At 49.5% G+C, this 26,860-nt stretch overlaps 2 protein-coding genes across 2 annotated transcripts in view; both read right to left on the bottom strand.

Moving 5' to 3' along the window:
• Positions 1 to 8,793, bottom strand: part of TRAP1 (TNF receptor associated protein 1) — a 54,919-nt gene extending 46,126 nt beyond the window's left edge. The window contains exon 1 of the mRNA XM_014833179.3: positions 8,644 to 8,793. Coding sequence (XP_014688665.3) covers positions 8,644 to 8,719 — 76 coding nt within the window. The 5' untranslated portion in view covers positions 8,720 to 8,793. The remainder of the gene's footprint in view (positions 1 to 8,643) is intronic.
• Positions 8,794 to 21,424: 12,631 nt separating this feature from the next.
• CREBBP (CREB binding protein) overlaps positions 21,425 to 26,860 on the bottom strand; it is a 131,392-nt gene continuing 125,956 nt past the window's right edge. Inside the window, exons 30-31 of the mRNA XM_014833097.3 lie at positions 26,460 to 26,741; positions 21,425 to 24,663 (exon numbers count right to left, since the gene is read on the bottom strand). Coding sequence (XP_014688583.2) covers positions 22,516 to 24,663; positions 26,460 to 26,741 — 2,430 coding nt within the window. The 3' untranslated portion in view covers positions 21,425 to 22,515. The remainder of the gene's footprint in view (positions 24,664 to 26,459; positions 26,742 to 26,860) is intronic.

Below are 26,860 nucleotides of genomic sequence, written 5' to 3'. Positions count from 1 at the left end.
GCACTGTGGTGGCGTCCCACATAAAACAGAGGAAGATTGGCACAGCTCAGCAACAATCTTCCTCACATAAATAAATAAATAAATAAATAAATACATTTACTTTGTAAGTTTAAAATTCTGTAAACTAAAGGTACTTCCAGATCAGTGAAAAGCAGATTAATGCTCTCCCACAAACTGGAAATATCATATTCAAAAAACTGTAGTTCTTTGGAATGTAGCCTCTTTTTTCCCCAGAATGCTTCCAATTATTTTACCACAGTTTTATGCTCATAAGCATGAAATTCTCTGCTTTAGTCAACTCAGAGAGTTTCATTATTTCTCAATTTTTTTCATTACTTTTCAATTTTCACCAGATACCACAGGTTAGCTATTCACCTCTGAAATTTCTCCAAACATTTTGTTTCTGAAGTTCTGTAATTACTTCAGGTAAGATTTAAGTCTATCAATACTCTAGACAGAAAGCTCTTCACTTTCTACTTATGTATCAAATAAAGACTTGTATTCCCTCAAAAATCTCTAGTTCTTACCTTTGGCATTCTCTAATATTTTCCCTGCTTCTTAAACCTGCCTATGATTCAGGGTCTATTCTAATCATTCTCTACTAAGCTATACTGGCACTCCATCAAGAAACATCAACTCCCTGAACACAAAGAAACAAGACAAAAAGGGAACAGTCAAAATACAGGCCATAAAATCCATACCCCTAGCTGCAGCCAAGCAACACTGCTGCCCCCACTCACAATCCTCCTACGGCCCACATCTGAAAACCAGGAGGAGAGGAGGGAACACGGCCCCAGGGAGGCCCGGCAAGTTAAAGGAGGGTAACAGAGGCTGAAAACACAAGGACACTCAAAGCGCAGTTTCAGAGCGGGGACATCTTAGAGACAAGGAGCCAGCACATCCCAGTGGCCCTGCAGGGGCCTGTGTATTACCACAGAAGACTGTAAATTACCATTCACAATAATGACCCTGAAAACATCAAAGAAAGATTCAGTTAGGTTCCATCCAAAGATAAAGTGCTTTATGGGCTGGCCCGGTGGCACAGCCATTAAGCATGCACATTCCACTTTGGCAGCCCAGGGTTCACCGGTTTGGATCCCAGGTGGAGGCATGGCACCACTTGGCAAAAAGCCATGCTGTGATAGGCATCCCACATATAAAGTAGAGGAAGGACATGGATATTAGCTCAGGGCCAGTCTTCCTCAGCAAAAGGAGGAGGATTGGCAGTAGAGGTTACCTCAGGGCTGATCTTACTCAAAAAAAAAAAAAAAATTGAAAAAAATAAAAAATAAAGAAAAAGTGCTTTAGAAAGACTTCAGGGGCAGGCCCGGTGGCGCAGCGGTTAAGTGCACATGCTCTGTTTGGCGGCCCAGGGTTCACCGGTTCGGATCCCGGGTGCGGACATGGCACCGCTTGGCAAGCCATGCTGTGGTAGGCGTCCCACATATACAGCAGAGGAAGAGGGGCACACATGTTAGCTCAGCGCCAGCCTTCCTCAGAAAAAAGAGGAGGATTGGCAGCAGTTAGCTCAGGGCTAATCTTCCTCAAAAAAAAAAAAGACTTCAGATCATAATGGTAAAAATGATACGTTTTACTACTTTAAAAGTAAGCTTCACGGAAAATTCCCTCGGGTGCTCCATTCCCTGTAAATGCTAGAATATTGGCGTGTGTGAACTGCAGTGGTGACGCGCTCTCTTCCTTTCTCCCTCACAGCGCCACATCAGCTACCTGAGATGTCCAAGTCCACTAGAAAGATGTCAACCTTTCTATCTGTTCTTAATAGTACTGCTATATAGTTTCCTGCTTTTTTTAAATATGATATTCATTTTAGCTACTTCAAAATTAATTTTTTATATTCTAATCACATTTCTTGACTATATGGCTGCTAAATAACCGAACCATTCTTTTAAAATTAGTCACATCCATGACTCAGCTACACCTGAATCCAACTAACCTGACCTATGGGCACTCACCTGGTTAAAAAGAGGGCAGAGATGACACCCCTTACCAGACACTGGTCCCTGAGCTACAACTCTCATGGTCTGTAATTCCAAGTGGCTTTAGCAGAAATAACCAGCCATACCAGAAGTAAACACCCTGAAATCTACCTTTACTAAATGCTACAGAACTTCTTTGTGGACTAAGCAAACAGCAGCTTCCCAGTAAAAGGGAAGTGTTCCATATCAAGAATGAGCAGGACGGTGTTTAAGGAAATTTCTATCCTGAAGAAAGCTGGAGGTTTCACACTCCCTGATTTCAAAATATATTACAAAGCTACAGTCATCAAAATAGCATGGTACTAGCACAAAAACAGACACACAGATCAACAGAACAGAATCGAGAGCCTAGAAATAAAACCATACATCTATGGACAGCTGATTTTCGACAAGGGAGCCAGGAACATACAATGAAGAAAGGAAAGTCTCTTCAATAAAAGGTATTGGGACAACTGGACAGCTACATGCAAAAGAATAAAAATAGACCATTACGTTACACCATGCACAAAAATTAACTCAAAATGGATTAAAGACTTGAATGTAATACCTGAAACCATGAAACTTCTAGAAGAAAACATAGGCAGTACACTCTTTGACATCGGTCTTAGCAGCATATTTTCAAGCACCATGTCTGACTGGGCAAGAGAAACAACAGAAAAAAGAAACAAATGGGACTACATCAAACTAAACAGCTTCTACACAGCAAAGGAAACCATCAACAAAATGAAAAGACAACCTAACAATTGGGAGGAAATATTTGCAAACCATATATCTGATAAGGGGTTAATATCCAAAATATACAGATAACTCATACATCTCAACAACAAAAAAACTACCAACCCAATTAAAAAATGGGCAAAGATCTGAACAGACATTTCTCCTAAGAAAATATACAGATGGCTTTTGGGCCAGCCTGGTGGCGCAGCGATTAAGTGCACACATTCCACTTTGGCAGCCCGGGGTTTGCTTGTTCGGATCCTGGGTGCAGACATGGCACCGCTTGGCAAGCCAAGCTATGGCAGGTGTCCCACATATAAAGTAGAGGAAGATGGGCACGGATGTTAGCTCAGGGCCAGTCTTCCTCAGCAAAAAGAGGAGGATTGGCAGCAGATGTTAGCTCAAGATTAATCTTCCTCAAAAAAATAAAAAATAAGAAAAAAAAAGATATACATATGGTCAACAGGCACATGAAAAGATGTTCAACATCACTAATTATCAGGGAAATGCAAATCAAAACTACAATGAGATATCACCTCACGCCTGTCAGAATGGCTATAATTAACAATACAAGAAATAACTAGTGTTGGAGAGGATGTGGAGGAAAGGGAACTCTCATACACTGCTGGTGGGAGTGCAAACTGGTGCAGCCACTATGGAAAACAGTATGGAGATTCCCCCCAAAATTAAGAATAGAACTACCATACAATCCAGCTATTCCACTGCTTGGTATTTATCCAAAGAACATGAAAACACGAATGTGTAAAGATATATGCACCCCTCTGTTCACTGCAGCATTATTCACAATAGCCAAGACTTGGAAGCGACCTAGGTGCCATCAAGGGATGAACAGATAAAGCAGATGTGGTATATACACAATGGAATACTACTCAGCCATAAAAGAGGATGAAATCTGGCCATCTGTAACAACATGGATGGACCTTGAGGGTATTATGCTAAGTGAAATAGGCCAGAGGGAGAAAGTCAAGTACCGTATGATCTCACTCATAAACAGAAGACAAAAACAACAACAAACACACAGAGACAGAGATTGGATTGGTGGTTACCAGAGGGGAAGAGGGGAGGGAAAGAGGGCAAAAGGGGTAATTAGGCACCTGTGTATGGTCATGGATGGTAATTAGTCTTTGGGTGGTGAACATGATGTGATCTACACAGAAATGAAAATATAATGATGTACACCCAAAATTTATATAATGTTGCAAGCCAATGTTACTGCAATATAAATAAATAAATAAATAAAATGGTGTTGAAAGTAAAAAAAAACCAAAATTCTAGCTAGCTACACTGAGGGCACCAAAAATGCAATTCAAGAACGTCTCTGGCTTTGAACCTACAGTGTTTCACTTGAGTGTGAACTGGATACATTTCATTGATCTCACAGTATTTTGGTTTGAGACAGCAACCACCACCACTGGCCTCAGGAAGTCTCCCTCATGGAAATCACCTTTGCCATGTTACGACCCGGTATTTGACATCTGAGGGGTGAGAAATGTTTATTTTCTTACCGTTTTCTCATCAACCTGACCTCCCTCCCTCATCCTTCAAGCTGCATTCCCTCTCTTCTTGCCCAGGGGTAGCAAAACACTCGGAGATTTTTCTTTTGTCTTAGTTCTGGCCAACTACTAGCTTTGCTGATCTATTACATTTGGGTTGGTCTGTTCTTTTGCAGACGGCTCAGATAGCTCCGGCCCCCTGTTCCTACCCAAGCTCTCACGCCCTCATGCCAAGGGACTACCTGCTGCCTCTCCGGCAGCCACGCCACACCTCCTTCCTCAGCCTACATGCTTCGCTGGCGAGGGCCCTCAGCACCTACTACAGCACCATGGGTTATATGGGTGGCAATGTCACTCAGAGCGCAAGCAGTTAAGGATAGAAACCTAAACTGTCACATTATATTAGCAACATAAATAGCTGTTTCCCCGAGAGCGAAATCTGACTGGCAAGTGCTACTCCTCTTTTCCCGAAAAGAACAGCGTGGGAACACTGGAAATTTGCCTGAATTCTTGTGAAGGCTGCAGCACAAGAGGTGTTGAGGGTGGAAATTAAACAGTACGGGACCCAAAGTGAGAGCAGAGGAAGACAGCAAAATAAATCAACAGAAGAATCAGAGCAGCAAATGGAAGGCTGCAGCTGGACAAGGCTCAGGTGAGGTCAGTGTGGGGAAATAAAACAAATTTGCAATGCTTGAGCCCTGAAACAAAGAGGGGAACCCTGCTCTTCTGACCTTTCTGGTGCCTGGAACGGACTCCCCACCCTTTACAACTCTCGTTTCCAAGGCAGAAGATTCCAGCAAAGGCTCCAGCTTACACAGAACATTAGAGAAAGGCATAAGACATTAACTGGAGCACCAACCAGCCCTACCATGGCTGCCTCACGCTCTTGTTCTGGTAACATCAATGGTGAGAACAAGGGAGTCTGGGGCAATTAGGAAACAGGGTTCAGAGACTGTGGTGGTCATGGCAGCTACGTACCCACGCGAAATGACCAACCTGCTACCCCCCCTGCCTTACAACACAATCGCATTTGCTTTTGGAAAGCGAGGCTGTCGTTGAATCCTCAGGGTTGGATCTCTTCTTGGGGAGGCAGCTTTCTCATTTGTCTTCCAGCAAATCAGCTTTTTTTTTTTTTTGAGGAAGATTAGCCCTGAGCTAACATCTGCTGCCAATCCTCCTCTTTTTGCTGAGGAAGACTGGTCCTGAGCTAAGATCCGTGCCTATCTTCCTCAACTTTATATGTGGGACACCTACCACAGCATGGCTTGCCAAGCGGTGCCATGTCCACACCCGGGATCCGAACCGGCGAACCCTGGGCCGCCGAAGCAGAACGTGCGAAGTTAACTGCTGTGCCACTGGGCCGGCCCTCAGCTACTTCTGATACTTGCTGGAGCTCTGGTGAAAAGGTCTGATGGCAGTTTATATTTTTATCAACATTATATTTTCCAGATTACCAGCTTCTGATATCCCTTGCTGCTATAATGACTAACCACATTTTACCAGGGGAAAGAACTATTTGGTTGAAATATTGTTGGTTCCAACTATCAGTCAACTTAAGATTCACGAGAGACAACATTACCTGTAATCGGCCACCTAGCGCTGAGGGCATGTAGAAAGTCAGGTGTGTGTGGACCTTGCAGTGACTGCAGCTGGGGACTCCAAGTACTGGCCCAGGTGTGGCGCCGTGACTATCCTGATGATTACAGAAAGATGTGGTTCCTACCCATGAGTTTACATCTCCCAGAAGAGAAAGGACATAGTTTTTAGCCTCATTAACCCTCATTCCCACATACTCCCAGTTTCTGTCAAATCAAATTATTCAGAGGCACCTCCTTACCCTGCACCTGATGTTTTCAGGACTGAACTTGTACAGCCTCTCTTCTGTGAAACTTACATAAGTAGGCAACCACGTGTTTCTGCGCTACCTGGCACATCACATATGCCTCCAACGTGGCCCCATACACTGCCTGGCAGCCAGCCATGTGCTCTCACTAACCTATGACCCCGACAGCAGGGTCACATCATCTTTGAAGTCCCAGAGGGCATTCAAAACCTATTTGTTAAATCAACTAAGTAATGAGTAAAAATGAAAAATAAAAAGTCCACAGAGACTCTATCCCACACTTCACAGAGACATTCTAAGGATGAGAAGAACTGGCATCATAGGGACATGAGGTCAGAGTCCTGGATGTGAAGCCAAGCACATGCTAAAATTTGGCAATACTTTCCCAGGAAAAGAGAAGAAAATATAAGAGGATTCTGAATTTTCTGTTTAGGTGAATTCTCTTATAACCACATTCTCCCCTGCACTGTATAAGACATATTTTCTTGGCTAAATTCACCAATCACTCAATCCATCCAAACAACTGTACCTTCACATTTATCCACACAGGTGACAATGTCAAGGGCATTTGCAATATAGGAGGCTTCCAAGAACAGGTCTGTATCTTGGATTCAAGCAAAAGAATGTGTGAATCATTGCAACACAAGTTGCAGAAGGAGAGGACAAAGATAAAGAGAAAGAGATTAAAAAAACAGAACAAAAATTGGCTGGGCTGAAAACTGACGTATCTTCACAATGGAAGTGACACTATGTGGTAAAAAAATGAATTATAAACACACACACTCAGAACATCTTAGAACATGAACAATAAATAAAGACAAAAAAAATCAACCTCTGGCAGAGGGAAGTCAGCCACAAAAGAAACGAATCAAATTGATATGACTGCTCATCTGTAACAAAAGTGCCAGAAGACAATAGAGCGGTATCATCACTCTTTGAAGGAAAATCATATTGACCCGGAATACCATACCCAGCCAAACTACTATACAAGGATGAGGGCAAAATAAAAATCTTGTTAGACACAGTATGGCTTAGAAAATTTACAACCCAAAGAATTTTTCTGCAAAATGAACACAAGGCTATACTCTGGTAAAACAGGAAATAAATCCCAAAAAGAAGGAAAATGATGGATACAAGCAACAGTAATAAAACTCACAGTTGTCTTATTTGTTAATGCATGTTATTTTAAAAAATCATTGTTTAAAAAAGACTACATCAAAGTTTAAAACTCGGGTAACAGAAAAAAGTATGAAAGATATTAAGAGGAAATTTATAGAAGATACACAACTGGCCATTAAACAAATAAAAGCATTCTTACTGACTAGTATCCATGCAAATGTAAATTAAATAAGACATAGCTTTATAAACCACCGGTTTGGAAAAGGTGTAATACACAGTGTTAGAGAAGATGCCTTGACATAGGTAGTCTCATTCCTTGCCTATGGGAATAAAAATTCATAAAGTCTTTTTGGACAGCAATTTGGCAAGATCAGCTAACATTTCAAATATGCAAAGGCTGTGAACCATCAATTCTAAAACTCGAATTCTGTACTTCTAAAGAAATGCCATACATGTGCACAAAGATTTAAATACTCGCCCATTCTACACAGCATTGTAACAACCAAAAAATCCAGAAATAATCTTTATTACGTCCATTAATATGATATTAAGTAAATAATGATATGTCCATAATATAGAATACTAAGCAGCCATTGGAAAGCCGTGGACGGGTGCAAACTGACACGAAAAGATGTATAAGCCATGCTGGGAGCTTTAAAACAAATTCTGCAGCACAAGGCATATATGGTTTAGACCTTTCTACTTAAAAACAGTTAAATATGTCTATTTATACGTGTGTGTAACTGAGCGTGTAGAGACTGGAAGGAAGGCTCAGACGTCCACCCGTGGTTACTTCCGAGTGGGGAGAAATCAGAGATTACAGTCATTCTATTTTTCAACATTTATTTGAGTACCTACCAATTCCTGGCCCTGCCCATACGGCGGTCAACAACCCGGAGTCCACGGGCTGCACATAAGGGCCCGGGGTGCCGGTTTTCAGCGTGGCTCGCGGCCGTGTGCCGTGCCGGGAGGAGTGGGCACTCGGATTTGCGCCGACTACACAAGTGGGCAAGTGGCTCATGCATAACTCGTGTACAAAACAACCCGGGGGCGGGGAGGAATGAAGGCACAGCTAAGGGGGCTTAAAGGAGCACCCTGGTGAAGTCCGTTCCCAGCGAACACGCGCCCTCCGAATTCACTCCCCGAAACTGCCTTCGCAAAGCTCCGGCAGAGAGAAGCGCGCGCCCCCGCCTCGCCCAGGCCTGAGGAGCTCGGCAGAAGCTCCTGCTGGAGTCCCGCGGGCCGGGGCGCAACCGCGTTACTTGGAGGGGGACCTGGACAGTCCGGCGCGGGGCTGAGCCGGGTGAAACCAGGTCTCCCTGAGCGCTCCTGGGCGCCGCTCGCCGCGCGCTGGGCGCACCAATCTCACAGAGTCCCCCGCGCCTCCCACGGAAAAGGAACGGGCTCGAGGCCTCAGAGGGCCCCGCACGTCCCCGCCCCCGGCCGCCCTCACCTCCCGGGAAGGCCGCCAGCGCCGGCGCCCGCAGGCGGCGACCCCACAGCAGCAGCGCTCTCAGCTCGCGCGCCATGTCCGTCCTCCCCGAGCACCCAGCTCAGCCAAACGCAGCGGGGGCGGGGCCGGGGCGGGGCCTTCCTCGGGCGCGGCGCGGTGACGTCACGGCACGCGCCGGGCTGCCCGGTCCGCTGCCTGCGCCAGCGGGTGGGCGGGGGCCTCCGTAGCGCGGGCGCCGCCGGCCCGCGCTGAGACAGTCGGTCCTGGGGACTGGGCCTCCTTGACCTTGTGTCGTGTTGTCAAGGGCGACGGGCCGTGCGCTCAAAGCACTCGCCCGCTGCCTGCAACTCAGTTTGTGCATCCCTAAAATGGGACAGATGTTCGGGCCCAACCTGAGGGTGTGAAAGGGCGGTGCCCGGGCAGAAGCAGTTAACAGCTCTGGGGCTTCGTAAGTCCCGGGCCGCCAGTCCAAGCCGCGGGAAGTCAGTTTCTTCCAACCAAGGACTAAAAGGACTGAAAGGGAGAATTTCAGGCTTGACCTGTCTACGCCAAAATGTGAACTCAGGAGCCAACCCCACCTGCGACACTGGGCTTATTCATTCATTCCAGTTCCCTCGCCCCGCTGGAGATAAAGAGCATAGTGGGATTCAGACGTCAACTCCCTTTCTCACAGAGTGTTCCAAACCGCGGAAAATGCAGATTCTCCGGCACCTCCTGAAGTGAGGCCCAGGCCGCTCCCCGGGTGATTTTGAGGTACACTGCTGCCACGATCCAATAATTGGACGAAAAAGTTACTCGAGACTGGGACAGGAGCTGCAAAGTACAGGAGACAGGAGAGTGTTCCCCTTGGGACCTGGACATGGTTGGGGCGCTGGCAGGGGGCGTGTCAGGGAAGCTTCCACATGCAAGCTGTCAGGATGACCCCCAAGTTCCAGGCTTAAGCAATTAAGAAGGGGAACAGAGGTGGGCAGATTTGGATGGAAGAGTTCTCTCACCTCTCAGCCTCCTGACTGGCCCACTGTTCTCTCTACGCAGCCAGATCATACAGGGTCCTCCAGTGGTTTCCCTGCACACTTAGAATTGATGTGGATTAAGGCTGCCCCAGCTAGAGAAGCCCAAGGTGACCTGGCCTACATGCCAAACTATATGACCCGCTGGATTTTTTTTCTTTTTTTTTTTAGATTTTATTTTTTCCTCTTTCTCCCCAAAGCCCCCCAGTACATAGTTGTATATTCTTTGTTGTGGGTCCTTTTAGTTGTGGCATGTGGGACGCTGCCTCAGCGTGGTTTGATGAGTAGTACCATGTCTGCGCCCAGGATTTGAACCAACGAAACACTGGGCCGCCTGCATGGAGCGCGCGAACTTAACCACTCGGCCACGGGGCCAACCCCCCGGTGGATTTTTTTTATGGTATGAATTAGGGCTGCCCCAGGGAGAGAAGCCCAGGGCATCCTCACCTACATGCCGATCTATATGGCCAGATTCATATCTAAAAGTTATATGACCGCACAATGACCATCTGCACTGAAATCATTTAATGACTTTTTACATCATCTTTTCTTTTTCCAGTAAAAATAAGTCACGTACCCATGCCTTATAAAATTAGCCCTAACCCTCAACTCAGGGCAGCAGCAGGAGCTCTGACTGCCCATGGGTCCTGTCCCCATGCGGCAGCAGCAGAAGCTCTGACTGCCCATGGGTCCTGTCCCCATGCAGCAGCAGCAGGAGCTCTCACTGCCCATGGGACCTGTCACCATGCTATTCCACACTATTCTCTAAATAAAAAGAGCACTACTGCCAGGTCTTGAAAGTCCAAGAAATCTTTCTTTCGACTCCTCGGCTCACCGACCCCGCATCATAATCAGTTCCAAACCTCTTCTGCCTTGGCCCCCAGGCCCTGCATTACCTGAGCTCTGCCTGCCTCCCTCACCACACTCCAGACACACCAAGCCCATCACAGGCAGAGCTGTTCCTAGGATGTCCCTGCAGCTACTCCGGGGGGGAATTGAGGGGTCTCAGCCTCATATTTCATTTGTTGTTCACTTCACACAGGAAACCAGCTCTTTTGTAAGAGCTGCCCCGTTGGTCTATGAGGCAATAGCTCTAGCATGCAGAGCTCTTTGCCTTTAGGAAGTGAAGTGGTGCTTGGCAAAGGCAAGAGGGAACCTAGGCTTCAGTTAAGGATGGGGGGCCTCTGCCCAGACAGGCAGGATCCAGGCTCCAGACACACCTCCCAGGGCCTTCCATCCTCTCTTGGCCTGTGGCCTTTAGAGACATTCCCTCAGTCACAGATCTTTGCGATACTGGGTCCTCTGGCAGCCCGGGGAACAGGGGCTTTTTAAGGTGCCCAGGGATCCAAGAGAAGTCTTGAGAGGAACATGGGCAGATTTCAGCGTCTATGCAGATAAGGAAATTGGAAGAAGGGAAAAATGATTAGAAGCAGATGTACCTGAGTTGAACTGTGGGAGACTGGCAGAGAGCTGGTTGGGGAGAGGAGAGAGAGAAGCAGAGGAGGGGAGGGGAGGCGGAGACCCCCCTGGGTCTCCTGACCACTACAGTGGCCACTACGAGGCTGCCCATTCCTTCTCCAGAAGTCACTGTGATGCGGGGTCGGTGAGCCGAGGAGTCGAAAGAAAGATTTCTTGGACTTCAAGATCTGGCAGTGGTGCTCTTTTATTTAGAGAATAGTGTGGAGTAGCATGGGGACAGGACCCATGGGCAGTCAGAGCTCCTGCTGCTGCCCCGAGTTGAGGGTTAGGGCTAATTTTATAAGGCATGGGTACGTGACTTATTTTTACTGGAGAAAAGAAAAGATGATGTAAAAAGCCATTAAATGATTTCAGTGCAGATGAGGTCTGGTTATTGTGCGGTCATATAACTTTAGATACGAATCTGGCCATATAGATCGGCATGTAGGTGAGGACGCCCTGGGCTTCTCTCCCTGGGGCGGTCCTAATTCATACCATAAAAAACGTCCACTGGGTCGTATAGTTTGGCATGTAGGCCAGGTCACCTTGGGCTTCTCTAGCTGGGGCAGCCTTAATCCACATCATAAACCCCCCCTGAACCCATTTGGCCCTGAAATCTTTTGGGGACATGGACGATAGTCAGTCTTCTGTAACTACTTCCGGCTGTACAAGGTCGTAGAGCTGTCCCTAAATGGGGCCATAGGTAAAGGTAGGAGGTTCAGCGGACCGGAAGACTGCGCCCGTGGAGTCCAAGGCTGACAAGGCATCCAGAGCCTCTGGAGATGAGAGAATCATTTGACAAGAGGTGGTCCAGGAGGTGAAACTTTGTTGACATGCAGAAGACAAACAACGAAACAGACAACAAATTATAATAAGAAATACAAGCAGTATGATTAACCCAATGAATAGGTTTTGATAGCAGTCCAGAAACCTGGTCCTGACCAGGAGTTCAACCAGTCATTTAGAGATAGGGCAGGGTCAGACATGGACTTAATTTGGTGGCAAATATCAGATAGGAAGCTGGAGATATTTTGATGGTAGTCAGGAATATAGACACAACATCCAGTTTTTATAATGGCACAGGTGCCCCGCTGTGCTACTGTCAAGACATCCAGTGCCATTCGGTTTTGGAGGACTGCCTTACGCATTTGGGATACTTTTAAATCGAGCAGCGAAAGACTATGTTGTGTATCATTTAATGCCTTCATAGTAAATTTGTTTAGGACTTCCATGTGAAAGATGACACTTTCGATTCCTAATTGGGGAAGGAAAATTGAGGAAAGATGATCATACCAGTGGAAGACAGAGCGTGTCCAGCGCTGTTGCAGGTTGGGTAGGTTAGCAGGAGGAGTAACTATAGTAAACGTAGTTCTACCTTGCATCCAGACGAAGCCTAGAGTGCATCGTCCAATCCATCCAGGTGGCAGCCAAGGCCATAAGTTGGAGCCACATAGCCACCGAGTGCCATTAGGGGCTAACCAACGCGTGCTGGGCCGTCTATCCCAGTCAGTCCCAAACCAATCAGTATTTTTTAAGGTTATGATATGAGAACACATATGACAGGGAATTTTCCCCATAGGTCGGGTGCTATTAGGCCATGTATTACAGGTGTGATTGGTTTGTTCCCAACATAGAGTGGCCTTTTACCGAGTTGATCACTAGTAGGAGTGAGCCAAATATATTCGTCCCAAATTTGATATAGTCCATCCTGTGTGTATCGATAAGTTGGGGACTTTACCTTTGGAACTTGTTGTTCATGATCCACCTGTGACAAGGCAAATCTAGTTAGTATTTGGGCAGTAGTGTTGAAGGAAAAGGTTTGCTTGTGGCCAGGGAACTCCCAGGTATCAGAGATGGATGGCCACAAGGAGACACTGTGATTAGTAACAGATGAATCTTGCAGAAGAGAAGAGCTAGAGTCTAATATCCATGAATGCGTACTATACCTTCTACTGAAACATAATTTTTTCTCTCTAAAATCACCCTCATTTTTATAAAAGATAGCCAAATTAAGATGAACTGGTCTGCCAATTATTTACATAAGTGCAGCAAGAATAGTAATTGATTATACAGGCTCTTTTAAATCTGCTTTGCTGGAATTCTTTTATGAGGAATCTCAGATTGAACTGTGAAGGCCTCTCGAGGCCAGAAAAGCCAAGCCAAGGACTTGCCGTCAGATTTTCCCTGTAGTACCTACAGATTTGGGTGGATTTCTCTCTCCTTGAGTTCCCCCCAAATATTCTGAGGTTCCTTGCACCTGCCAGACAAGCAAGCTTCCTTACTTACCGGGTAAGATTGCCAGAATCTCTGTAAACAAGGTACCAGGCCCGTATTTCCAAGTGGCTTTAGTTCCAGAAAGTCCAATCTTTGTTCCTGAAAAGCTGTGTTGTCATATCTGAGCCTGTATGTTTCTCTCAAATATGACATTCCAGTCAAAGCCTTGGTAAGATAACCAATGTGTCCTGTTATAAGGAGACCAAATTCTTATTGAACTTATGCAAATAACTATATTGCCACAAAATAACCATACTCACAAAGAGTTTCCAAATTCTGGAGGGATCAGGTAGGGAGAAAAAGATAAATGTTTCAATTTTGCTCATAAAGGTATAATTTCACTAATTGCCGTAAGTCATAGTTAGCATAAGAGAAAAGATTTCCTTAAATCTGAGAAAACAAAACAACACATCAAAACTCAACAATATTTCAAACAGAAGTCGTAAAAAATTATAATCATCCTCATCAACTGCCTTCCCCTGAGGTGAGGTGAGGGCTGTGAAAAATACTTCCTGCCTTATTCACAACAGCCAGAAGGTAGACGCAACCCAAGTGTCCATCAATGGATGAATGGGTAGACGAAATGTGTTATATACCTACAGTGGAGTATTACTCAGACTTGGAAAGGAAGCAAATTCTGACTCTTGCTACAACATGGACGAACCTTGAGGTCATTGTGATCAGTGAAATAAGACAGTCACAAAAAGACAAATACTGCATGATTCCACTTATGTGAGATACCTAGAGTCATCACACTCATAGAGACAGAAAGTAGAAGGGTGGTTGCCAGGGGCTGGTGGGGGGGTAATGGGGTATTAGTGTTTACTGGGGACAGAGTTTCAGTTCTGCAAGATGAATAAAGTTCTGGAGAGGGCGGTGGTGATGGGCGCACAACAATATTAATGTATTTAATGCCACTGAACTGTACACAAAAATAATTAAGATGGTAAATTTTATGTTCTGTATATATTACCACAGTTTTTTAAATTTTTAATTTATTTTTTGCTGAGGAAAATTAGCCCTGAACTAACATCTGTGCCAATCTTCTTCCACTTTATATGTGGATCACCACCGCAGCATGGCTGACAAGTGGTGTAGGTCCATGCCAGAATCCAAACCTGCAAACCCAGGCCACTGGAACAGAGTGCGCTGAGCTTAACCCCAATGCCACTGAGGCAGCCCCTACCACTGTTTTTTAAAAAAATGCCCACTGCAAAGAAAAACCAATTTCAACTGCCTCCCTTTTTCTTCATTTCTTTGTTCAAGGCACCAATTTCTGGGTGAACTTCTCCCCTCATCAGGCAACGTCCTGGGAGTTCCCAGAGGAGGAAAGGCTTGTGGCTGAAGGATACTTCTTGGCATGGAAAGGTCCCAGGGATGATGGGATTTTTTCCCCCACTTAATGGACCCTCTTGTAAGGCAGCTTATTTTTAAAGCTAAAAAATGGGGGTGGCAAGGAGAGAAAATCCCAGACGGTCCTGCAGACACTGGGTGTTGTCTGAAATCTCTTCTGTAGCTGTCTTAGTGTTCAGGCCTTGGAGCAAGGACTTCCCCTGGCAGACGCAGACCCGTGCAGACCCTCTCTGGGAGAAGGGCAGCTGCAGCTTCAGAGGCAGTAACTCTCCCTGGGTTTCCAACGCATCAAACGTTCAAATTCAGAGAAACAACTAATGGCCTGGTGGCACCTGCACAGGGTTTTCTGCATTCGCTAATGTCTTTTTCACCCTTTGTAGGACTTTGACACCAACCCAGCATGGATTGGAACTCAGAAACCTCATATTTTGCTGATTCGCTTGACAACTATCTCATTCTGTTTGATGAATGCCAGTCCTCTGCCAACTTCAGAGACCTGCCTGAGGCAGCACAACTAGATATGGCAGGAACCCGGGCTCTGACCCCACGTACACATGTGCCGAGAGTTTTGGCCAGAAGCAAGACCTGTGGCCCTTCATGGAGGCAGCTGTAGCCACTTAGCAGGACCTGGCCTGGAACTTACTAGAACATTTTTTGTTTTTTAAAGATTTTATTTTTCCTTTTTCTCCCCAAAGCCCCCCGGTACATAGTTGTGTATTTTCAGTTGTGGGTCCTTCTAGTTGTGGTATGTGGGATGCTGCCTCAGCATGGCTTGATGAGCGGTACCATGTCCACACCCAGGATTCGAACCAGCGAAACCCTAGGCTGCCGACGCAGAGTGCACGAACTTAACCACGGGGCTGGCCCCCTTTTTTTGTTTTTTGAGGAAGATTAGCCCTGAGCTAACATCTGCCGCCAATCCTCCTCTTTTTGCTGAGGAAGACTGGCCCTGAGCTAACACCCGTGCCCATCTTCCTCTACTTTATATGTGGGACGCCTGCTACAGCATGGCTTGCCAAGTGATGCCATGTCCGCACCCAGGATCCAAACCGGCGAACCCCGGGCCACTGAAGCAGAACGTGTGAACTTAACCGCTGCAACACCGGGCCAGCCAACTAGAACTTTTCCACTTTTACTTGATGACTCTGAGGCTTTTTCTCCAAATGGCTCATTCTGCTTTGCCAGTGGCCTTTTTTTTTTTCTGCTGAGGAAGACTGGCCCTGAGCTAACATCTGCTGCCAGTCTTCCTCCACTTTATATGTGGGTCACCGCCACAGTATGGCTGACAAGTGGTGTGGGTCCATGCCCAGGATCCAAACCTGTGAACCCCGGCTGCCAAAGTGGAGTGTGTAAAACTTAACCACTACATCATGGGATCAGCCCCTGCCAGTGGCCACTTTTAATTCACCAATTAAGGACACTGGGAATCTCACAAGTTGATTCCACAGACTCCCACATTGTAGAGCTGAATGGACTCAAAGCCTTTCTTTTCATCCCACATCAGCAGTCAGTCTGGTGCCCTCCAGGGGGCTCCCTGGCCACCCCATGGCTGGGCAGCCCTTAGCAGCCCCTTCTCCTCACAGGGCCCTTCCACTGTGAACACCGTCTCTGCTCCCTGCAGGGGGGGCAGGAGGGGCCATCTTAGTGGGTTCCGAGCCTCCCCATCCAGCATGATAAATGTAAAACAGAGCTGAGTCTGGACAACCACAAAAGATCCCTGCAGGGGCCTCCTCTGAGCGGTTCTGGCTCTGGGGAAGGCAGAGTGGAGGAGGAGGCAACCTCTCGCCCTGCATTTCTTCCTGGACATTTCTCCTATGGGATACCACTGGGTGAACTAACCTCGAGGGCATTTTGAAAGATGCCTTCCGTCCTGGCAAAGAGCTCAGATCACACTTTTTTTCCAGCTGTGGATGATGCCACAGAGGCAATGGAATAAAGAATGCCCACCACATCTTAAGTCTACCGCGTCTGTTGCTTATGAGAAAGAAGACAAATGAAAATTAGTTTGGTCTGAGAGATGCTACAGGGTGAAAAAGCAACTCTGGTCTATGCGTGCTTGCATGCAAGTGCATGTGTGTGTTCTGGCCATGCCGAAGGCCCTGTGATTCCTGGAGCCACCATTCTTATCTGACGCCTGTGGGGAGCGGAGAGGCTGCCTGGGGAGGCTTTGCCTGCTAGCAGGCCCCTTCTCTGCTCAGCATGGCTTCCTGGTGGCTGCAGGGCCCCATCCCTCAAAGGCCTGCTCCATGCCGGTGAGGTCCTGCCTCCCTCAAGGACTGGCCCTTTGTCTGGGCGCCATGGACCTCTACTCCAGACAGCGCCCCTGCCCAGGTGGTATCCTGAGCAGCACCTGGGCTCAGACCCCGGCAGGTGGGTGGCTTTCACAGAGTTCCCCTGCCCAAGACTGACTGCGGCTCCTCAGGTGTAAAGAGGTTCCCTTTCGTCAGGATCCTCTGGTCCAATGGGATATCGGAGGGCAGGGTGGAAATGCAGACCATTGGGTATTTCCCCTGAAGGTGGCAACGCCCCCCAGGCACAGGGCAGAGGGGGCCGTGGTTCATCAGCATCACCAGTTCCCCTCTGAGTGATGGGCGCGGAGCCTGCAGTTCAGGAAACAGGAAGGAGGGGACTGAGCCGACACTTACTCCATAGGGTGCCGAAGAATGTGCAAGAGTGTGTTTTCTGTGGTCTGAGAGGCCGGCTGGGGAGCAAGGCGCCCATCCTACTTCTTGGGAAAAACAAGCACGACATGACTCCCTTTTTTATTTTCCTCACAATCTGCATTTTTTACAAATGTACTTCACAGTCAGGATGCACCTCTTTGTCCCTTGGGGGCAAACAAAACAGTGGGGACGTTCTTTCCAGGTAACTCAGGGTTTTAAGCCCACAGTGGCTGTTTGCAGCTTGGGTCTTGCTTGACTCCTGTCCCATCCAGAGGACCTCACGCTGCCAGTGGTCCTGCCACATTCTTATTCAGGGATTTGAGGAAGGCAGGAGGCCCATGAGGACAAAAGGTGACAGAAGCTTCCAGCTCAGAACGAATTCTGTGAGGCCAAAGAGCCACTTGACCAAACCCCTTTTCCCTACACCCATGTGGCTGGGGAACATTAAGACTAAAGCAGTTTCAAAGTCAAGATAGTTTGTTCTTGGTCCCTGATAACCTCGGGACTCAAAGTGTATGAGGGCCAGCAGCAGCAGCCTCACCTGGGAGCTTGTTAGAAACTTGGAAACTCAGTCCCCTGCCTGGCTCCCCAGACCCACTGAATCAGGATTTTAGCAAGACCCCAGATAGTCCACGTGCATATCAGAGCTGGAGAAATGCTGTCCTGAGGAATACACAGTGTCAAGAAGCATGTATGCTTCCTAAACTGCGGAGCACTGTGCAAGGACCTGAAGAGACATCTTCCTCATTTCCAGAAACAACTGGGTTCAGCGCCCTGGCTTGGAGCCCTAGCACCATCTAGCACCTTTCTCCAGGAGTAGTTTGTCTCTATCAATTGAGTTCTCCGAGGGCTGGATCTCAGTGCCTAGGATCCACTCAACAAACATTTGCTGAGTGAACACACTCGGTGCTTCAAGAAAGCCTACTTATTTTAACGTCAACTAGAAGCAGCAGGGATGTGTTGAGGGGGGAAGGATTCCTGAAGTTGCCTGTTCTGGAGGGAAAGGGGCCTTGGCTTGGTGCTCACTCACATCTTTCCGGCCATTTCTGACACTTGCTGCCCTCTCCCCACACGAGGACCCCTTCTCCCCACCCAGGAAACTCGAGTGTCTCTAGAGGGTTGGGAACAATGAGAATCGGCCTCCTGTGATGCTCAGTCCTCTGTGCTCCTGCCTGCAGTGGTCTAGCTTTCACTGGTGACACCAGTTCTGGCTGCTGAACACCTGTTAACTCTGAATGCCTCCCGCGTGGCCCCCGGCCTATCTCACTTCCTGCCCCTTTCTCTGCATCTCCTGGCTTTGGGAGCACGGCCATGACGCGAGCTTCTCCCGACTCTCCCTCCATCAGTAGACCCCTGCCACTGCCTGTGCAGCAGCTCATGAAACCACCCTCCCTCTCCTGTGGGCCCCAAACCTGTGTCCAGATGTCCTTCCCTGGGAGGGGAGCTTGAGGTGTAGAGCGTGGCTCAGGGCTGGGTGGCCCGCATCTGCTCCCTGCTGCTGCTGAACTCAGGCAAGTCACCGCCTCCTACCTTGTGGCCAGGGCAAAGGAGTTAATACTTCATTTAAATGGCACTTGTTACCAAGAAGAATTATTTTCTATTCAGACAGGAAAGCAGAGTCTAGGGAGCTTGCTCAGGCTGAGGCTGAGGCCCTGGTGCCCAGTTACTGCCACAAGGTTGGTACCAATTCTTGATCCCTCGACCTCACAGATGCCTCAAGCCCCTGCTTCCTGGGACCTGAACTCTCACTCCAGTCTCTTCCTAATCCCCCTCAGCATCTGCGCCGTTTCCTTCATCAAGGTCTTCTAAGCTGTCAGCGCCCTTGGTGTTTTTCAGTTTAGTGAAGTAATTTCACAGTGCTATCAGTCCATCGGTCCTAGGAAATCCTCTACAGAAAGGTGCGAGCACGTGGGAAGCATCGTCTGCCCTCTCACCTACTCATCAAAGCTCCCCAGGCTTGTCTCTGTTAGCCTGGGAGCCACGTTCACTTAAATTTAGTATCTTGTAACTGACCTGCTTCCTTACTCTTGACTTTGCACCATATTACACTCCAGCAATGCAGTGGAATGAACACGGGACATCCTGGGAAGGGGCGATATGGCTTTACGATCCCAGGTGGACCTTGTCCCCATTCCTACCTGCTCTTGTGCATCTACCTGCTAAGGTGGCATGACCGTAGAGTTTACTTCCTGGCACTGTCCTTGGTTGAAGCACTTCCTGGTGGCACAATGGTTACCAACCTACACTCAACTCCTCATGAAAGGTCACTTTCCTTTTTCGGAGTAGCTTACTTGCCCATGCAGTGCTAAAAGCACGTTTTGGCTCAAATGAAATCCTCACTTCCATCTTATAGCAATCAGAAGAAGAAAGTTACCTGTCTCCCACCAGAGATCTTAGAAGCAGAAGTCTCTCCACCTTGTCTTATCCAGAGGTTGCATTCTATTCCTGTTTTTAACGTGCTAAATTCCCAAAAACATAAACACATGCACTAGACGAACAACTGGGTCCCTTCAATCTTGTGATTGGCTGCTAAGCTATTTCTAAGGGTCATTAGCCAACTGGAACCATCTTTGAACCAGGCAATTTTACCAGCTTTTATTATAAACACCAGCACATTTCAAGTTTCCTCTTTTTGATCACAAATATAGGACTTTTTTCTTCTCCTCTTAAGTTTACAGCATGAGACATAGCATTGGGGCTTTCCAGCTCTCTTACAGAATTTCCTTACACCAAGCACAGGGTTAGCATTCACGGACCACACCCTTGGCTGCATCCTTTGGCATCTAGATTGCATGGGACGTGGACTCCAGGAGGATGTGTCGGTATGAAAGTTTTGGATTCCAGGACGACCTGAAAAGGATGCCTCCACTGGCCACGTTAAAGGGCTGCACATCCCGTGGGTTGGCCGGGAGTTGCTCCTCTAGGGCCCAGACGGCTCACCCCTTCTTGTCTGAACACGGGCTTAGGGCCTTCCTATTTGGTGGAATTGTTTCAGAAGAGTGTCAAGGATGCGAGAAGCGAGCAGACTGAGCAAGGATGGCCAGATGGACACTGGAGGGCTGTGGCCTTGCTTTCCCTTTCTGGATTGGGTGGACAAAGGGGTTGGTGGTGCCAGACAGTGGTCTCCTTCTTACCTGGCTTAATCTACATTAAAACTCAAGACTCGAAGCTCTGTGTTAAAACTAGCATCTTAGAAAGTTTCCTCAAATTTAGATTCCAAAATCAAGTATTTTGAAAATAACGGAAGCTGCTTGGGCCATGATTTGTAAATTGAACACCACACCCCTGACCTGGGCTGCCGTCTGGTTGGGGGCATGCAGTGGAGAGGACTAACTCTGGCTCTCCCAGTGGGGGTCCTCCCTTCAGATGGGATTTGCACAGTATTCAGGAACTCAGGTGCCACCCGCTTAGTAAGGGCCCCTCAAACTGGACCCAGACAGAGGGGTGGGACCACGTGGTCCAGTGCAAGTGTCCCTCGAAGCTGGACGCCTCTTTCCACCACAGGAGGGCTGGAGGCCAGAGCTCCAGGTGCCTCCGCTCAGCAGCCTCCAGGGCAGCACTTCTGTTTTCTAGAGGGTGGAGACGAAGGGCCCGAGCTCCAACTGCCCAGACCAGTGTCAGCGGCCACGGCAGGACACGCTGCGTGGCAGCATCCTCCCGTACTGAATCCATGATTTTGGGGGGGCAGGATCCAACTGCAGTCCCTGGAGCGCCCTGTGCATCAGTCCTGGGACTTGTATGTGGGAACAGGGTCGGCTAAGATGGAGGAGGTGGGCAGGAGGCAAAGAGCTGTTTCAGACCCATCTGTGTCCCTAACTCTGTGGGTGAAGCTCCCCAGTGAGCATCGAATGTGTGTAGCCATCACTGAGCTGACTGCTTGGCGGTCTTCCATGCCTCAGCTGACCCCACCCATGGCCACCAGGACCACGGCCCCCGCCTCTCCTCTACGAGCAAACAACCAGAATCATGTCTTACAAAGAACAGACTCCAAAAATATATATAAATAAATAAAAACCTTCAACATTCTTACAGGGATCTTAAAGAACAGAATACATGTTAAAAACTTCAGTAATTTATATCAATTTTAAGCGGTACTTTATATACAATGGGGAAAAAACACATGCATAGTCCAAATACAATGTTGAAAACAGCATTTTCATAACAAAAAAACCCCGAACACTAAGTGTTAATACCATGTACATGAATTCAAGAAGGACCACCCTTTTTGTCTGTTGCACACAGTTTATTTAACAATATGATATAAGAAATGAGTTGGTACTTTACCATTCTATACAGTGATTGAATCTTCTTGAATTTTCTTATTTATAGTAATTATAGCGCTTGCATGATTTACACTAGAATTGCTTTTCCTCATTTCAAGTTTCACATAGAAGAAAGAAAAGAATGCTTCTTCTCTATTAACATTAGCATGGTCTAAGAGAGTGATCATCCCTATTTTTTGTCTAAAACCAGTTTTATCAGAGAAACAAAGCAACAATTTCTACATCTGCAAGACAAGAGTTTGGCTTAAGCCAGTATGTATAGATAGATGTGTGTGGGTGTGTACGTGTGTGCACGCAGGAGCCAATTCCTATCGTCCAGGGGTAATACTTGGAGAACGCCCACAGAGTTCACTATAGAAAAAATCTTCCCGCAACGTCAGGGTCATCGGGATACATTATAAGCTTGCATTATTTCAGGAATCAGTTTCTGAATATTATTTTTCTTCTCACTTTTAAACATAAATGTTTAAAGTCTTGAAAATACAAATAAAAAATATGAATATAATGAACTTGTTTTTCCCATTAAAAAAAGGCATGAGTCACCAGCAATGACGACAAAAGGAACCCAAACAAAACCCCCCTCCCCCCAAAACAAAAAAACAAAAACAAAAACAAAAAAAAAACAAAAAGAGAGAGAGAGACCAGATATTTAAATCAACTGGTTTTTAACAAAAAAATATATTCTTTGTATTGTTTCTTTAAACAGCAATCTACCCTTCCATGGCTTGGAAGTAGCAGTTCCATCTAGGAATAAAAAGAGCCTAGATGCCTGGATTTCAGTACAAAAGGTCCAAGTACATGAAAGGGAAAAAAGGTGATGCTCTCACAATGCTACAAACCCTCCACAAACTTTTCTAGGGTGTCTCCTGTGGTGTCGCCGACCAGGGACAGCTCACTGGACAACGCATTCCTGTTGGGGGTGTTCAGCTGTGGGAGCATTGCACTCTGTTCGGGGTTCCCCAAGTGTCCCTGATCTATGGAGCTGGCCATGGTGACTGCGAGTCCTGGGTGGGGGGAACCAGTCTGGGGCGAGACGTGGTGTGGCGAAGGCTGGGGCTGTATCCGCGGCGACGGGCTGGAATGTGGAGGCTGGGACTGGGGCCGCGGAGACTGGACAGGGGCCGGAGACCGCACCTGGCTACTAAGGGACGTGGCCATCTGCTGGCCAGGGAGGTGCGAGGCCTGTGGCTGTCCTGAGAGCATGTGCTGCTGGGGGCTCATGGGGTTCGGCTGACCCGGGGACCCGATCTGTTGTTTCATCTGCTGCTGCTGCAGAATCCGCTGCTGCAGGGCCTGCTGGATGTTGGGGGTGCTGTCTGCACCCAGCCCAGGCTGCCCTATCTGGCCCAGCTGTCCCATTTGAGCTGCCATCTGGCCCATGGAGCTGCCCTGGATGGGGAGGTGCTGCTGCATCCGCTGCTGCTGCATGGCAGGGGGGTAGCCTCCGGGTCCTTGAGGCTGCTGGAATTGGCCGTGCCCTGCTATGCCCCCGGCCATGCCAGCGCTACCCTGCTGCTGTTGCTGCTGCTGCTGCTGCTGCTGTTGTTGCTGCTGCTGTAGCAGCTGCCTCCGCAGCATCTCTCTGTACTGTGGGTTCATACTTGCCATGCTGGGGTTGTGCCCCGGGTTCATGATGTTTAGGGCCTGGCCCTGGGGGTTCAGGCCTCCCATTGCCTGTTGCTGTGGAGGCACACCAGGCCGTGGCCCGCTGGCTTGCATGGCGTTCAGGTTCTGCAGGCCAGGCTGCTGGTGCAGGCCGGGCTGGGGCTGCAAGCCAGGCTGGGCCTGGAGGCCAGGCTGGGGCTGCAGACCAGGCTGACTGGCCACGTACTTGGCCGTGCGCTGCTTGATGAAAGCTGCCATCAGCTGAGGATTTGACTTGAGGATGTTAAGCACCTGCTGCTGCTGCTGCGGGGAGCTGGGTGACTTCAGAGTCCGCAGCAGGTCCTGCAGGGCGCCGGGCGAGATGCTCCGAGGTGGCGGCACATTGGACATCCGTGGACCAGCCACAGCCGGCTGGGCCTGCATGGGTATCACGGGCCTGGGCATGCCTGGCATTGGCTGCTGTTGGGGGATGGGCGCCTGCTGCCACTGCCCTGGCGGCAGGTTGGGCATGACGGGCCCACTAACCTGGTTGGGTCGGGGCACATTCAGGCCCACGGGGGCCATCTGGCTCACAGGGGTCACCATGCCTGTGCGTCCTGGGGGCATGCCGTTGTTGATGTTCACCCGGTATAGGTGCTGCTGCTGCTGGGCCTCGCGCTCAATCTGCCGGGCCGCTTCTACCGCCGCAGGTGGGGGCTGGGCAGGGGGTGGTGGTGCCGGTACCTGGTTGGTGGGCTTCCCAGTGGACACCGTGGTGGGGGGCTGAGTCCGGGCCACACTGGGGAAGCTGGCTGGTGACATGCTCACAGGCGAAGGCTGGGGCTGGGCAGGGGGCTGCGGCGTCTGCGGCGTGCTGGGCTGTTGCGTGGGGGTCCCGGGCGGTGCTGAGGTAGGGGAAGGCAGACTCTGCTGAGGCACATTGCGGGTGTTCATGGTGGCCATCCGCCGGCGCATGAGCTGGGCTTGCTGCAGGCGGTGCTGGATCTGCTGCTGGCGGAGCTTGTGTTTGATGTTGAGGCAGAAGGGCACGGGGCATTTGTTTTCTTGGCAGTGTTTGGCATGGTAGCAGCAGAGGGCAATGAGCTGCTTGCACACCGGGCAGCCCCCGTTGGTCTTGCGCTTGCAGCCCTTGGTATGCTGCACGACCCGCTTCATCTTCTGGCAGGATGGCAGCGAGCAGTTGGCATTGCGGCACTGGCAGGCGTGCACCAGGGACTGGATGCAGCGCTGGATGCTCAGGCGCCGTGACTCCTGGGGGCTCTTAGACTGCGGCTCGCCCTGGCTGCTGCCCTCATCGTCCAGGCCCAGTCCCCACTTCACCATCTTGTGGGTGTGGCTCTTCGTGTTGTAGCAGTTGATGCAAAGGTCATAGTCCTATAGACAAAGAGAGGGGACAAGCCAGTGTCAGCACATGGCCCAGTATGACTAGATACCCCGGCTGCCCCCGGGGCTGAGTCTGCGCCCTGGGAGAGGCTAACAGACATCAAACACATCCGGCCCCCGGACTCTTCACTCTTGGGAACTCTCTGCAGCTCAGAAGGCTCCAAAGACCACCAGATCCATCTGTTCACCCTCACCCACCATCTTCTGGGGGCCCCTCCACCCCTTCTTGACTTGCTCACACTGCGTGCGGGTGCAGACACAGTGGGGCTCCGTCTCCACCCGAGGCTCTCGGGTGTGCTGGTGGACACTGGCCCCCCGTTCCTTTCTTCCTCTGCCTTCCAGGTACGGCATTCAGACTTGCTGTGTCCCACTCCCCCACCTGGCCTGGGAAGCATGACAGTGAAGGAATGGCTGAAGCTGTGCCCATTTCTTCCCAAGCACTACCTAAGGGTGCAGAAGGCCCACAAGACCTGCCTTTCTGGAGATGGGCCCTCTACTCTCCCACCCAGCTGCTGTGGGGTGCCCCCGGCGCATCCTCCAGAGCTCTGCAGGGCGGCCCAGAGGCGGATGGGGCTGAGGCCTTCACCAGGAAGAAGGCGCTTGGCTCAAACCACAGAGACCAAAGCCTGCCCCCAGGTTTCTAAAAGCTGCTTGCACTTGGAGACCAAGACAATGAAGTGCTAGATCTGGAGAATGGAGCCCTGTGACCATGACTGATTACCCTTTCCATAGAAGAGAGGAGAATCCCAACAGGCAGGAAGTTATAGAGAGAACAAAAGGAGGTTAGAGAAAGCAGTGAATAAAGACGACTGTGTCACGGAGGCCCTGCCCTGCCCCCAGAGATCACAGAGCTGGTCCCATGGGACTGGTGACTATGGGGCCTGTCCCAGATGCTGAAACTGGCAGTGCGAGGACTGGGCAGGAGGGTCGAGTCTGTGACCATCTGCAGTGGGGAGACGGAAGGCCCACAACAGCCTGACTCACCCCATACGAGGTACCTGTCTGTGCGAGGGACAGCCCACAACCCTTCACATGGGCCAAGGCCTCTGCAGAGGACAGCTAGTGTGATGCAACCACGGGGTCCACCAGGACCAAAGGAATCCAGCCTGACAATGGCATAGAGCTTTCCTAACCTGTCAGCAAGGCTGGCACTTGGGGCCCGAGAAGAGGAAACCTGCCACAATCCTGGTGCACTGAGAGTGCTGCTGGCCCCCCTTGCTCCCTCTGTGCTCCTCCCCTGGCACCTTGAGGCCTGTGCACGTGCCCGGCACAGAGCCAGTGTTGAGAAAACACAGAGAATAAAATGAAGTGCCTTGTGATCGCCTCCTTGTCCTGGAAAAGTCAGTGCAAACACTGCCTCCCTGGAAGCCCAGCCCCCATGGCCGCCAAGGCGCCGAGTGCATACTGGACACAAGTTGATGGCCCCACTGGAATGCTCAGTTTGGTCAGGACCGGACCAGGTTCCATGAAGGGAGACTGACTTCCCACCCTGGGTGTCCGGTGCTGAGCCTGGGGTGGCACACACAGAAGCGCAGCCAACGTCAAGCTGGATTCTCCCAGCTGTGAACTCGCACCACCAGTCTTATAACCAGCTCCCTGAGGACCAGAGGATAGGTAAGCTTTTCTCATTTGGTTGCGCCCCCCACAATGCCAACCGCCTAACAGTTCAGCCTGAGATGCAAATACACAGACTGGAGACAGCTGGCGAGTGGCCGAGGTAACCTTAGACCCGGGGGGTCAGCATACAGACACTCCCACAGGCAGGGACGTGGGAGGTGCCAGCCTACCTCGCACACGGTGCAGTGCCAGCGGGTCTCCACGTGGTGCTTGCACTCATTGCAGGTGTAGACGAAGCGGTCTTGGCCCTGGGTGTGCAGCTCCACCAGCATGCATAGCGTGGACCACTTGGACCGGCGCAAGGAGGAGAACTCCCAGTGCTTGTCTCTGGCGAGGGTGAGGAAGGCGTCGCGCCCATCCATGAGGTCGCAGCTGAGCAGGGGGTCAGGGTCGACGATGGGGGGCAGCGTGTTGATGACAGGCCCGGCGTGGAGATGGATCACAAAGAAGACCTGCAGGGGAAGATTGGCGGCATCAGCCCCAGCGCTACCCCAGCCTGCAGAATTGAGACCGTGGCCAAGGCCAACACCTGCTGTCCCGGGTGTGTGTCGAGTGCCTGGCTCCCTGGGGT

This window comes from Equus asinus, chromosome 14 (genome assembly GCF_041296235.1).
Source record: "Equus asinus isolate D_3611 breed Donkey chromosome 14, EquAss-T2T_v2, whole genome shotgun sequence".
NCBI classification, from domain to species: domain Eukaryota; kingdom Metazoa; phylum Chordata; class Mammalia; order Perissodactyla; family Equidae; genus Equus; species Equus asinus.
The sequence above is the reverse complement of the archived record's forward strand: the minus strand, read 5'-3'. Positions and strand labels throughout refer to the sequence as shown.